This window comes from Chenopodium album, chromosome 2, assembly GCF_948465745.1.
Source record: "Chenopodium album chromosome 2, dcCheAlbu1.1, whole genome shotgun sequence".
NCBI classification, from domain to species: Eukaryota; Viridiplantae; Streptophyta; class Magnoliopsida; order Caryophyllales; family Amaranthaceae; genus Chenopodium; species Chenopodium album.
In genome coordinates, this window is record NC_137835.1 from 85,681,083 (window position 1) to 85,695,994 (window position 14,912).

The following is a 14,912-nucleotide window of genomic DNA, read 5'->3' on the forward strand; positions in this document are numbered from 1 at the left end:
CTCAGCTGAACTGAAGTGAGCTAAACTGAACTGAACTGAACTGAAGTGAATATTTCTTTTTTAATGATGTATCTTCTTTATTACCTTACAATTAATATCATTAACCATCAACCAGTGATACGGAGTATTATAATAACAACTATGTGTGTATAATAAAAAGTACTCCATAATTAGAGAAAAAGGCAACGTCCAAATACCTGGGGCCCTGAGACACAATGTTTGTAACAAAATCAAATGCAGTGGATTTAGCCATTTAGGTGCGTACAAATACAGCTCATATTGGGCCTAAACCAACTCCGTGATTTTAGCAACTCAGACCCCTTTGGGCTCAGTACTCAGGATTGTGCCATTTTTACCGTAACCTTTAATTTGTACAAGGCATATCAAGATCTCACTTTTTTTTTTTTTTTTTTTTTTTTTTTTTTTTTTTTTTTTTAAAGATTTTTGAAATTTAATTTTAACTTGCATGTTTATTATCATGGTCTTATGGACATTTTAAACACTACACGTAATAGTAAAAAAGTGCTTAAGTTTACCAACAATTTCTTTATCATTCTAGAAATGTATACTTCAATTAAAGTATAAAAAGTTAAGTCCTAAACTAAACTTTTTTTGACCCTTCACATCATATCCTATAAATATCACATACATCATACTTGAATAAATTTTCTTAACGTAATCACTATACATGCTAAGCACTATAAAAATATATCTTGAGTCAAAATTAATTAACGTAACCTTTTACTAGAAGTATCACATCAGTATATGAGTTGTGGTTGAGGTTTAATTTTGTTTTGATAATAAGCATGCGCGATAGATCTATATCCCAATGACATCACATTAATAAGCAGGCACTTTGGTCAAACTTTGATTATATATGTCATGTCATATCATATGCTATTCTTTGTGAGTGTTACATTACATATACGTATATATACTACCTCCGTTATATATTATGTGCAACTTTGGAATATTTTATATATCACAAATAATATTCCAAAGTTGCACATAATATTTAATGGAGGCGGAGTAGTATATATTGCATTCAAAAGCTTCATCAAAGCATTGGATATGTACTAGCACTATCTATAGTTTTTGCTCATATTAAACACCCAAAAGTAAAGTTTAATTAAGGGCTACGGAATGGACTGATCAGGTAATTTAATTTAGTGGGTATTGAAGATAAGCATTTTTAATTCTTTGATTTAATTTTTTTGATCGCCCATATAATACTCCGTATAAAAAAGTAGTATTATTATGTAAGAGATTAAAGTATTATTTAATTTGATGGATGTTCATTTGAAGGTCTTATGAGCTGAACAATTTCAAAATAAAACAAGGAAATAAGAAGTTGTTGAAGATGAAGTTTGTACGTTTATTGGTCACGTTGATGGGCTAATTAGCCAAGTGTCGGCTTCAATATAATAAGTCCCAATGAAGGGCTGAGCCTCTTTGTCTGTAAGGAGCCGAGCCCAAGGTACACGGCCCGTTATGTTGGATCCAGGCCCAATGCATTTGTATTCTCCGTAGTAGACCATCCTGCAAATAAATTATACAAGTCATTCCGTGGTAAGGTAACAAGACACTATTTAGTGATAAAAATAAGACAATGCATTACGCATGTAAGAACTTACGAATCACGATTAGATTTGCCCCAGTCGTTCCAGCCGAGAGGGTTAACAAGTTTGTCGAGGAAAGAGAAAGAGTAAACGACCCTGGAATAATCACCCCATGCTCTGCCCAAGTAAACCTTACCACTTCCAGTCACCTTACAATCTTTGAATGAAAATCCACTTGACATTGATGCCTTACTCCTCTTTTGGGCCGTTACGGATGCTACCTTCTTTGCTACCGAGTTTAATGTACAATTCTGTATAGTAGTAACGCATACAGTACCACCATATTGTTAAATTATTTCTTTAAATTAATGTACAATTCTGTATAGTAGTAACGCATACAGTACCACCATATTGTTATATTATTTCCTTAAATTAATGATAGTATATTAGGATCAAATTAAATAATAAAATGTAATGACCTCGTATAATGATCTTCCATAGCCAAAAATGAAGTCAACCGAGCCTTGAATAAAACAATTGCGGAAATAGTGAAGGCCTTTGTGATCATATAACGTGTCTTGTGACCCATAAAACCTACATTCATAAAATGAGGCTTTGCTGCCTGATATTCTTAGTGCCACTGCTTGCTCCCCCACTGAACCTACATTATGTGCTGCCGTATTCTACCCACGTCCGTATATTTTTTACATTCAACAATCATATATGTATGTCATTATTCACAGTTTTCGTATTAAATTAAATAGGAGATTTCATATATTATACAATAATAATAAAATCCTCACCTCAAATATTATATTGGAGGCTATGAAATAATCAGCATCCACAGCGACGGTAGCACTCTGGAAGGTGCTCAGGGGCTTGCCATCTCCTCGGGTCGACGAGGCCGAGTCATTCCCGGTTATGATGGGTGGGTTATCCGGGTCTCCCATAAAGGTTATGAATGGCTTTGTTTTAGGAATGTGTATCTTTTCCCTTCAATCATATATATCACATTGCTTAACTTTTTTTATTTAAATTAATAGTAGTAAATAAATCACTAGCTAATAAATAGGTACATGCAAAGAATACATAGTATGAAGTAAGCATTATTATCCGCAAAATGCACCTACATACTCATATTAACCTAACATATCAAATAATTAACTATGAAAGCCAAAGGAATTAATTAGAATTGAATGTTATTAAAATACTAGTAGTAATTTTTAGTTTCATATAGCATAAATTAGGGTATTATTTTGCTCAATCATTTACATACCCAAATAATATATGCAAATTAAAGAAGTTTAAACCAACGATTAACATTAATCAAATTATATAGTCTATGTATGTCATACCTATAAACACCAGGCATGATATGTAAGATGAGTCTCCTAGTGTTACGTATTGGAACACAGTCAATAGCCTCAGTGATGGTTTTGTAATCACCTGTTCCATTTAGATTGACGGTCCATCTTACTTTATTAGTCTCAGCATTTTCCAGCCTCACATCTAAAGTCTTGGATGGAGCACCCGATGCACCGGCGGCGTTTGGCTGTGGATTAGCTAGGGCCAGCCTCCTCAAGTGGTGGTTTTGGACATTCCATAATAACCACTTCTCATACTCTTGCAGTGAAGTGGCGTAACCCCGTGTAATAATAATATGTTGTAGTAGAGATAGAAAGAAGAGAGGGAAAAGAGGAAAGATTTGGTGTTTCTTTGGAGCCATGAAAATAATGTTGTTGGTAAGTGGAAGCAGCTAGTGTGAGATGAAGGGAGATATGCACTCTATCTATATAAGTAGTACTAATAGTTCAAAAAAAAAGTAGTACTAATATAATATCTACTTTTTGCTAAGGTGCTTGCATTATTTTTATTTTATTATATTTATTTTTGTATTTATACAAATGTACATGAATATTTATATTTATATTGTAGTAATCATATCTAGTTATCTACATATATATGTTAAGGTGCACTAGTTTTATATATGGACCCTTGTACAATGTGTATAAACCAACCACACAATTCAAATGGCTGGTTTATTATCAGTTCCTTCCAGCTATACTCAAGTCTTGTAGGTCCTCCAAGAAAGATGGATGGAGTTGACATCATCTTTTGTGTCATGTTTACTTCATCATAAACGTATGTACACTATTTTTCTTAAGGCTAGTGGCGGATCTTGATTGAACATATTATTGGAGATGTCCCGTATGAAATTTCTAACCTTTTGCTCAAAATTAATCAGAACATACGCTGCAACATTAAGCATATATATAACCCATCTGCCGAGTGGGGGTGGGGGCAGGGGGAGCAATGAGCAATACTTCATGCTTGATCTCTACAATTAATTAGACATAAGTTATCAATTGGCAAATAAAATATATGTGATTGGTTTTACTAGTGCTTGTAGTTAATTACTCCGTAATAGATTTACAAAATTAGAATGAACTAAAATAATAAGAGCCACTAAAATGTATGCACTTTCTAATTAAGTTTGTATAGTTCACTTATAAAATTAAGTCTTGAATAATATAGTCAGGACGTACAGGTTGATGCATATATTTTATTTCTCTTTGACATACAGTTTGACATTAGCATAGCATTGGCTATATTAACTGTAGACCATTATTACTTGCTTGTCTCCAACATTTGACTTTTGTTGTTGTTGTGGTTGATGATGATGAAGAACAACATTAGCTCCAAATTCAAAAGTTATACACAAAGGTATCGTAAATAATACCCCATCGTATAGTAAGTATGTCCCATAAATCCAACTTGCTTGTCATCAGTTGTCAATTGTCGGTGTTGAAATGCTATCTTGCTGCATGCATCTTATATAAACTTCTAGTTTGTCTAAGATTTATTCATCAGTATTTGCTTGAGAATAGTTTAGATGATTAAATGAACCATGTTTGGATCATTTATAAAACTCTTAATTTATACAGATTGCAAAGTTTCTTTCTAACATACTAAGTACCGGCCTATATTATATAATGTAAAAGTACAAATTATGCCGTGGTAACTAGTAAGGATCTTTATCCCTTAGCTTATTTATTACGGAGTATCTAACTTGGCTAATTAATACTTGTTATATTAAGCTATATACTTCGTATTACTATGACTAACTTGTAAAAACAAAAATATTGTTGTTGTTTTTACAAATTGCTCTATCTTATGATCGGATGTTTTCAAGTGTTTAATTATGCAAGGTTTCCCAAAGTAACATATTATCCTCATCATTTAGAGTCATCTCCCTTAAATAGTCATTGATATGATCCCAATTTTGATCCAATTCAACGGATGAAACGGACGCAGGTGAAATATGGGCCTCGCTTGAATCCGTTGAGACATTGGGCTTTGGACACAGCTCAGGCGGGCCAACCAAAAAAGAGTTTTGAGTCCATGATGAATGTGTAGTATTAAAGAAACAGCAATTATCTGATGAGCTAGTGCTGGTGCAAGTGTTGAGTCCATCAAAAAGGCCATTTCCAGAGTCAAAAGTTGGGCCGTGAATAAGGGGTTTTGTAGTGGTTGATGATGTAGTAGCACCAGCCTGAATTTGTTCAACTAACCTCGGAATCCAAATGTTTCGTAAAGCATTTCTGAATTGAGGGCTATTAACGTGGCAATGAAAGTGCCTAGCAAGCTTTTGAACCTTGGTTCTCCAATAATTCTTTATCTCATTATCTGTTCTTCCTGGTAGATGTTGAGCTATCTTTGACCACCTACACATTACATAAAATTATTATTGTAACAATTATTGTAACAATGGACTAATGGTAGGTATATGTCAAATAGATACCACAACATTAATGACATAGAAATTCCTAGCACTATTACATAGACCACTGATATATGCATACCTGTTGCCGCAACTAAAGTGAAGCTCAAGAATTCGTAGCTGTTCGTCCAGGGTAAAAGCACCACGACGTAAGTCTGGACGTAAATAGTTTAGCCACCTTAACCTACAACTTTTGCCTGATCGCTTCAGCCCTGTGGATTCGTATGTCAATATAACAGAATGAAACAAGATTATTTGCCTAATTAATATAATACCAGTAGTAGTAGTAGTACACTAGCACATACATGAATATGTTTTTCATCACGTATAAATCATAAAACACAATCAAAGGAGGTGTGTAAATAGTGCTAAAGTCAAAACGTGTCAACTAAAAAAATGGAGGTAGTATTAGTTTTCAAGAAATTACCTGCAAGAACGGCAAGAGTGTTCCAGCGGCCTACACCATGGGTAGCAATGGCCGAGGAAAGCTTCGAGTCTTCTTCAGGAATCCATGGACCTTTTCGCAATCCATTGTTGAGAAGCTCATCTTCCTCGTCTCTAACAACCCTAATAATTGATTCCCACCTTTCATTCGTATAGTATGTATTATTAGAGCTTGATGAACTCTTTTGATACTCCATGTTAAGATCGATCGACCTGGATATATATGTTTATAAGTGACTTATTATACGAAAAGATGTTATTTTTTATAAGGCTGAGAAGATTAATTAGCTTGGGAGAATGCAATAATGATATACGGGTTATCTTTATATATAGTCGAAATCCTAAGTTAGTACGGACATACATTACATGGGATATAGTAGTAGTAGTGACAAATAGGTACTATTAACCAAGGAATAATCAGCATTAAAGCATGCACATTTATTGTTAAGATAATAAGCTTGACTAGAAAAAACAACTTTAATTTAGTGACTACTTACTATTAGTTTCCTTCATTGCAGAATATATTCCATATGCTAGCTGTAATATTGTAACAGGCATAGTATACTAACGAATTGAAGATAGAATATTTTATAGTCAAAAGAATTTCAACACTTCATTTTTCTTCAATGCAAAGAAGAAGGAAACCGGCCAATAGTCATAAGATTAAGACCACTCGAGTTTTCAGCAATGAAACAGAGTTAATATAATACTCCTTTTTTTTTTGGATATATAACGAATCAATTATTTTTGTTTTATTATTATGTAAGTATAAGATGATCACAAACTCAACCAAAAATTTAAGCAGTTGATATGGTTGAATAAAATTTAAAATTGATCGTTTTTATGATCTGTACATATAATTTGATTTAGCTTAATACTCAGCTCCATACATACATTAGCCTTAGAGGTTTGTAAAGTTTATGTATAGGCCGGGTATCCCCCTGTTATTTTTAAACCTTTCCTTATCCAAAAAAATAAAATAATATATATTAATTATAAGAAGGATTTTTTTGTGAAAAACTACCTTTTAAACTCTAAATTTCGCGAAAAACTACCCTAAAAACAAAATGTTGTAATTAACTACTTTTATAAAATATAAAACGTTGTAATTGACTACCTTCTACCGGAATGACACATTTGACTTTTATTTCCCGACGTTGACCATGTCACGTGAGGGTCACGTGACCCTTTAATGACTGAATGATACTTTTATGTTGGCATTATTACATTTTAATAACGTAAGACATATATAAAGTCATTAAAGTTTGTAAGACGAAGTAGAATAAGATAATACATAGTGCGTGCTATGCAATATGCATGCATGAGTTTTTTTTTAGGTAAGAAGAAGGACCCTATTGAGCAGACATATGCATGAGTGTCATCTACGAATTGAAGCATCGTAAAATAATACTACATATAGCAATGGCATATACAAAGTATATACAGTAGATAAATTGTACATAATAATCCGGCAATTATAGATAGACATCCAAAAGCATATTCATATAATTATATAAGTGGTCAAATAAAACTTTTGAAAATAAAGAATGATTCTGGTAATTGATAGTTTGATCATTGACCGGTTTGTTGCATAGACAATTATCTTATACAAGAGTAAGAGATAATAGCCAGAATTTAATCCCCCCCCCCCCCCCCCCCCCTTTTTTTTTTCATTTTTACAGCTCTCCTTGCTAAATGAGGTTGTGTATAACTGTATGTTTGCCAACTATCATAGCCAACTCTAAATAAATTAGCGAACATACTTTTAATAAAATCCCAAATATTGTCATCTACATTTACACCTGGGTAAAAATTACAAATATTGTCAAAATGATACGTGAATAATGCATAAATCAAAGAAAGACATTTAATTTGAAATAGAAGGAAAATGCATGTGATGGTAATAGCTAGAGAATAGTTGAGTACGTCATGTTTGTGAGCAAAGAAAATTCTTTAATCCAACGTATGTAGTTATCTGATCTGATGAACTAATGAATCTTTGAAAACACGAGTGCATGGCCACATAAAATTGGGAATAATAATCCATCTATCCACAAATATGGCGAAACACCTCTACCTCTCTCTATATATAACTTTACATTATGGTCGGCGACGAATTGAACTTTTGAAATCCACAACGAACATTCGCTTTTACGTAGTACCAGTACATATCGATCTATTATTATTATTAAGATTTTGTTATACTTTTTTAAGGATAAATCTTGATTTTAAATGGTTGTGACAACTTAGATCTTACAGTGGGTAATTAATGTTTCGTGTAATTTTCCACTAACTTCAATTCAATTCGTCCTTGATCCAGATTTTAATGGTTAATTGGTTATGTAATGAAATTAATGTTAATTGGTCGAAAGTAGTCCATATTCCATAATATAGATTATTTATAATATGGAATAATATCTCTTTTTAGTTTGATCATCTCTGGATGATATTATTTAGCCAAATTTAAAGTAAGTATACAAGAATAACATCGATAGATTTTAATCAATACGGATTAATACAACCCAAGCCAAGCCAAGAGTCTTACAGAAGAAGAGTTTACAGGGAAAACATGCGTTCGTTGCTATATTATATATTGAGCTCCAAGTTGGTGCTTCACTTAAGCCTTGTATATATGATAAAGAGATGATTAATAAGATTTTAGCTTTTTGAGAGCAATTATAATTAGATGGTTTTTAAACAAATACAAAATCAGATAGTTTTTATGGTTGGATAATAGTTGATTAATTAAAAAAAAACAGCTTGTTGAAGTTTAATAAGGCATATCTGCTCCTTGAGCAATTATTATTACAACAGTTTATTTAACGAGAGATATACACCAATGAGGTTATTGTCTTAAAAGTAAAAGTTATAGAGTATGAACTATCAAGTATATTTTTGTAAAATCAAATAATTAATTCACTTTTTTTTTTTTTTTTTTTTTGAATAGCAAAAATATTTCATTAATTAAAAGTCATACGACATCTACAATAGAGATTCGACGTTAACAAATACATTAGATATTGAATCAAATAGAATTTTCCTTCATAAAAACTACGATCGTCGAGTAGATCTTGCACTGTGGAGATCTCCCGCTTATATCGCTGAAAATTACAGTCTTGTTGGAGAGACAATCTAACGATCCTTTGTAGCCGTGAGGATGATTTCCTTCTGATTCATCTGTTCGTATTCGAAAACTTGATAACTTTTTCACCAACGAAATAATTTCACGACAATCCATTAGATCTGCTACCATGGATTCAAAACTAAGAAATTTCTCCCTCGAAAAGAGGAGATAAACCTTGTCTTTCGAACGAGGTCGAAAAACCCTTGTCTTTCGAAGAAGATTGGAAACCCTTTCTTTCGAAGGAGAAAAGTTCCTCCCAAAAGGAGGAAGCATTATTATAAACCTAAAAAAACAATAAAGAAAGAAGGATTGGGGCTTTCCACCGATTAAAATCGATAAAAGCCCCTTCAAAATTCAACAATGAAAACTAGGGTTTTGGAGAGAGAAAGGAGGAGAGAGAAAGGAGGAAAAAGGAGAAATAATTAATTCACTTAACTTTAAATAACTGATTCTTCAATTCTTTCTGTTATCGAATCTACTTATTGTTATTAATTTTAAAATATATTATATTTATTCCCGGCCCATAATAAGGTTTTTTTTTTATTTGACCGGCCCATAATATATAGTTCATATACTTGTAATAACATTTAAAGTTTTAAAATAAAAAAAGGAATGATTTTGAGCAGTAGCATTGATACAATAGTAGTACATTACAATCTAATATTCTGTCATTTAAATTTACTCGTGCTAAAAAAAAATTGTAATGTCAACCTGTCTTAATATTAACAGTATCTTACTTTTCCCTCCATAACTTGATTTTTTTGGAATTAATTGATTGTGGATTGATGACATGACTCTAACTAAGGAAATTTTTTACCTTAAATAATTATGCAATTATGACTTGTGCTTTCCTAATTAAAAAATCAAAAAAGTTAAATAAGGTAAACTAATTATGAATTATGTGTACTTTAATTTTAGATTCCAAATATATTTGTTTTCTTATTTTATGTGATTGATTCTCTATGGGACTAACATTATGAAACGGAGGAATATCATTTATAAGAAGTATATCATTGGAGTTGTCAAATTATTTAAAAAGCGACATAATTGAACACCATTGAGACTTGACATAATGTCTCAAGAAAGTTAATTAATAAGAAGAGTACTCGTTATATACAGAGAATTTAATTTGGTGCTCTTTCCAGCCCATGCAACGGCTCATAATTAAGGGAAATCGTCAAAAAGGTTACAATTTAACCTATAGCTTTTCATTATTAACCTAAGGTAGTTAATAATATGTTCAGCTTTTTTAAACATTCTTGAAGAAGCATCTTATATCCTTTAATTAAGGTGCTACTTACAAAAGGTATGCTCATGCTTTCATTTTTTTCCAGATGGAGCATAATATGTGCTCTCATTTATTTCATGTTAGGGATTTTTTTACAAATTTTTTTTTCCTTTTAAAAAAAAATACTACCTCTGTTAACTTTTAATTGCAACTTTGAGCTATTATTTGTGAGATATAAAATATTTCAAAGTTTCAACTAAAAGTGAACGGAGTTAGTACTGTATATACAATAATTCATTACCAATTTATTCAAAACCCTATGCATTTTAGCAGAACATCTAACTTTTGTTCCATTAAGATTAAATATAATTAGCCTACTATTAAAGCATATAGGAGTACAAATTAATTAAATTAAAGCATGAACAAATTAAATAAATGTCTACCAATTCCAATTATAAATGTGGAATATATATACAGGGAGATGTAATACGGAGTAATTAAAATAATTGGAATTTAAGGTTATGCATTTTTTTCTTCTTCTTACTATAACTGTTAGGATATAATTATGATAAGTAAGATATATTTTGTGAATATATTTGTATATATCTTGTTAGGAGTTTTTGGCATGTTAGGTTAATGTTGTAAACCTATATATACGTGTTTAATGTTAAAGGCTCATTAAGCCGTTTTTCTCCTAAACTTATTGTGAGTTTAACATGGTATCAAGAGCCCTCTAATTTAGAGATTTTTTTTTTTTTTTTTTTTTTTTCTTTCTTCCGGTTCATTCCTAAACACAAATCTTAGTTCTTTGTTCTTCTTGTTTTATTATTCCGTTTTGTTCCTGGTCGTGCTTCCGCTTTGTGATTGTTCGTCTTTTGAGTAGTCATGAGTGGTGATGATGTTCCCAAGGCCCCTCGTTATGAACCATTTTCTGCTTATTATCTCCATCCAAGTGAGGGTACAGGGGCTGTGATTAGCCCAATTATGCTCAAAGGAGATAACTATGAGGAGTGGTCTCGTTCTTTGCGCAATAATCTTCGAGCTAAGAACAAACTTGGTTTTATTGATGGCACTATTACGGTGCCGGACAAGGAGTCTCCAAATTTTGATCAATGGGGTATCGTTAACTCTATGCTAGTTGCTTGGATTGTGAATACCTTGGATGTTTCGGTGCGTTCTACGGTTCGTTTTCCCGACCATGTCAAATCTTTATGGGATGATCTACGTGATAGATATTCCCTTGGCAATGGTCCTCGTATTCTTGAGTTGAAGGCTCAAATTGTTGATTGCAAGCAACGTGGAAGGCCGGTAGCCGTTTATTTTGGTGAATTGCGTAAGTTGCAAGATGAATTGGCTAGTTATTGTAAAATTCCCAAGTGTTCTTGTACTACTGCCCCGGAGTATGCAAAGATCATTGAGAGTGAGTTGCTTCACCAATTTTGTATTGGTTTAGATTCGAAAAAATTTGGTAGTGTTGTGTCGACTTTGCTAATGATGGATCCCGTTCCCTCACTCAATGTGGCGTATGCGAAGGTTGTCTCTGATGAACGCAAGCAAACTGTCTCAGATGCTCATGATAATCGTACGGAGAGTGCTGTCGGGTTTGCTGCGTCTGGTTCGGCTCAAGGTCGGACAAATTGGTCGAGCGCTGGTGATGTTCGTATGTGTGACCATTGTGGTAAAAAGGGGCATGTGAAGGAGAAGTGTTTCGACTTACATGGCTGGCCCGATTCCTTCAATTCTGGTGGGCGCGGTGGTCAACGTGGTGGCAAGTCTGGCCGTGGGGGTGGTCGCGGCAGCCGTGGTGGACGTACAGCAGATTCTGGTGGCCGTGGTTTTGCTGCGACTGTGAGTGGTTCTCGACAATCAGGTTCGCAAGATGTTAATGATAATGTTGCTCGGGCTTTACGTTTTCAAGCTAAATTACCAAAATATTTTTGGGGAGAATGTGTTTTAGCTGCGGTTCATCTTATTAATTTGACCCCGACTCCTATTTTAAAAGGCAAGACGCCTCATGAATGTCTGTTTGGGAAGCCACCCTCTTATGATGAAGTACGTGTTTTTGGGTGTTTGAGTTATGTTGTGAATAATTCTCGTGGTAAAGATAAATTTGATTCAAAGTCTCGTCGTTGTATATTTGTTGGTTATCCATATGGTAAAAAAGGGTGGAGGTTTTATGATTTAGAGACTCGTGAATTTTTTATTAGTCGTGATGTACAATTTATTGAGGACAAATTTCCTTTTATTGAGTCATTTAACGAGTTAGAAAAAATACAATGGGAGAATTATTTTAATCAAATTCAGTTGTGGGATGATGAGGATTATGTTGAAGAAATGCATGTGCATGGGGTTGACCCCACTGGTCGTATTAGTAATGCAGACACTTTGCATCAAGTTGCTCCTAATTTGAGTAATGACAATTTAGGAGTCGCTACTTTAAGGAATATTAATGATGATGCAGAGGTGGTTGGTGCTAGTACTGTGTCATCATCAGGTGCTAATGCTAATGCTCCTACTGTTATGAGGGGGAGTTCGTCTACTAGTGGTGAGCAGGTGGACAATAATTCTGCTACTGATGTTGAGTTAGGTCGTGGTCATCGTACTAAATTTCCCTCTTCGAAGCTTCATGGTTTTGTGACTAATACGGTGGTTCATCAGAAAATAGACCCCACTTCCTCGGCAAACAGTACTGCTCCCGCTCCTCCATCACGTTCTTCAGGTAAACAATTCGATATAGCTTGTTATGTTGATTATAACAATTTTTCTATAAGACATAAATGCTTTCTGACAGCAGTTACAAAGGGAAAAGAACCTTCCTCATTTAGTGAAGCTATGACACATGAAGGGTGGCGTAAGGCAATGAAAGACGAAATTGATGCACTCGAGAGAAATGGTACTTGGACATTGGAAGCCCTACCCCCAGGTAAGAAAGCTATTGGTTGTGGTTGGGTGTATAAAATTAAATATACATCTAAGGGTGCAGTAGAGCGACTTAAGGGTCGTCTTGTTGTGTATGGCAATCGTCAGGTTGCAGGTGTTGATTATAATGAAACTTTTGCCCCTGTAGCAAAAATGGGAACTGTTAGACTTTTTCTTTCTGTTGCTGCTTCTTTAAATTGGGAGTTGCATCAAATGGATGTTCATAATGCCTTTCTTCATGGAGATTTGGAGGAGGAAGTGTATATGCAGCTTCCTCCAGGTTATAATTGTTCTACTCCAGGAAAGGTTTGCAGGTTGCGTAAGTCTCTGTATGGTTTAAAACAGGCTCCTCGACAGTGGTTTGCTAAGTTGTCTAATGCCTTGAAGTCTTATGGTTTCAAACAATCATATGCAGATTATTCTTTGTTCAGTTATATTCAGGGTAAAATCTCTCTGCATGTTCTTGTGTATGTTGATGATCTGATTATTGCGGGTTCTTCTCATGATGCAATTACTCGTTTTAAAAATTATTTGAGTTCTTGCTTTCATATGAAAGATCTTGGTGTGTTGAAGTATTTTTTAGGCATTGAAGTTGCTCGTGGTCCGGAAGGTATATTTTTATCACAGCGTAAATATGCTTTGGATGTGTTATCTGAAGCAGGAATGTTAGGCTGTAAGCCTATTGATACACCTATGGAGCAAAACCATCGTCTGGCATATGCCGAGGGGGAGCCATTCTCTCAACCTGATCAGTATCGTCGCTTAGTTGGGAGACTTGTTTATTTATCTGTAACTCGTCCAGAGTTAAGTTATTCTGTTCATACTCTTGCACAGTTCTTGAGTAACCCACAGGTGCAACATTGGGATGCGGCAATCAGAGTACTTCGCTATATCAAAGGAAGTCCTGGTCAGGGTATATTGTTGCGTCCTATGAAGGACATGTGTTTAACGGCTTTTTGTGATAGTGATTGGGCAGCATGTCCTTTGACTCGTCGTTCTTTGTCTGGTTATATGGTTTTTCTTGGTCGTTCCCCTGTCTCATGGAAGACTAAGAAACAACCGACAGTATCTCGTTCTTCTGCTGAAGCTGAGTATCGTGCTATGGCCGTTACAACTTGTGAATTAAAGTGGTTGAAATCTTTGTTGTCATCTCTTGGTATTTTGCATCCCAAGCCTATGAAGTTGTATTGTGACAGTCAATCTGCTCTCCATATTGCTAAAAATCCCGTTTTTCATGATCGTACTAAACATATAGAGGCAGATTGTCACTTTGTTCGTGATGAGTTGGTAAATGGTAATCTAGCTACTGCGTATGTTCCCACAGGTCATCAGTTAGCAGATATTTTGACGAAGGCACTTGGGAAGCGACAATTTGGTTTTCTTCTAAACAAGTTGGGCATTCGTGATTTACATGCTCCAACTTGAGGGGGAGTGTTAGGATATAATTATGATAAGTAAGATATATTTTGTGAATATATTTGTATATATCTTGTTAGGAGTTTTTGGCATGTTAGGTTAATGTTGTAAACCTATATATACGTGTTTAATGTTAAAGGCTCATTAAGCCGTTTTTCTCCTAAACTTATTGTGAGTTTAACAATAACTGAAAAATAAAGTGAGCAGTGTATGAAATTTTTTGAAAAAAATAAACGCAGATGAGGCAGCCAACAAAGTTTGGAATAAATCAAAGATAGTATGTATTTCCTCCTTTTTTGTTGCATAATATTTTTGCTTTATTTATTGCGGGGGAATTTCATACATTTCACGTGTGTTAGCGTTAGATTGTAGTGCAGCTAGCAGTGTTGCGTGCCCCACAAATCTTAACTTTAATACGGAGTATGACCAAGAATTCAAGAT

General features: G+C 34.1%; 2 protein-coding genes across 3 annotated transcripts; both read right to left on the reverse strand.

Moving 5' to 3' along the window:
- Positions 1-1,021: 1,021 nt before the first annotated feature.
- On the reverse strand, positions 1,022-3,458 carry LOC145591827 (pectinesterase QRT1-like). 2 transcript variants are annotated; one of them, XM_081648324.1, is made up of 5 exons: positions 2,915-3,455; positions 2,363-2,552; positions 2,039-2,242; positions 1,635-1,870; positions 1,022-1,539 (listed from the first exon to the last, which is right to left on the reverse strand). In XM_081648324.1, exons 1-5 carry the CDS (start codon positions 3,283-3,285, stop codon positions 1,383-1,385), a joined length of 1,158 nt encoding a protein of 385 aa, XP_081504450.1. In that variant the 5' UTR covers positions 3,286-3,455; the 3' UTR covers positions 1,022-1,382. The 2 variants fall into 2 exon arrangements, with proteins under 2 accessions (XP_081504450.1, XP_081504454.1); XM_081648328.1 differs by lacking the exon at positions 2,039-2,242 and having other exon boundaries at positions 2,915-3,458.
- Positions 3,459-4,755: 1,297 nt separating this feature from the next.
- On the reverse strand, positions 4,756-5,981 carry LOC145578251 (transcription factor JAMYB-like). Its single transcript, XM_081635608.1, has 3 exons — positions 5,768-5,981; positions 5,423-5,552; positions 4,756-5,284 (listed from the first exon to the last, which is right to left on the reverse strand). Exons 1-3 carry the CDS (start codon positions 5,979-5,981, stop codon positions 4,756-4,758), a joined length of 873 nt encoding a protein of 290 aa, XP_081491734.1.
- Positions 5,982-14,912: the final 8,931 nt, after the last annotated feature.

Bases quoted from the DNA above. Each gene is read 5' to 3' on its own strand.
- LOC145591827 (XM_081648324.1), bottom strand. From the start codon at position 3,285: ATGGCTCCAAAGAAACACCAAATCTTTCCTCTTTTCCCTCTCTTCTTT. The intron at 2,243-2,362 runs GTGAGGATTTTA...GGACGTGGGTAG, and splicing joins CCTCCAATATAATATTTGAG to AATACGGCAGCACATAATGT. The intron at 1,540-1,634 runs GTAAGTTCTTAC...ATTTATTTGCAG, and splicing joins GGCAAATCTAATCGTGATTC to GATGGTCTACTACGGAGAAT.
- LOC145578251 (XM_081635608.1), bottom strand. From the start codon at position 5,981: ATGGAGTATCAAAAGAGTTCATCAAGCTCTAATAATACATACTATACG. The intron at 5,553-5,767 runs GTAATTTCTTGA...ACGAATCCACAG, and splicing joins CACTCTTGCCGTTCTTGCAG to GGCTGAAGCGATCAGGCAAA. The intron at 5,285-5,422 runs GTATGCATATAT...TGTAATGTGTAG, and splicing joins CACTTTAGTTGCGGCAACAG to GTGGTCAAAGATAGCTCAAC.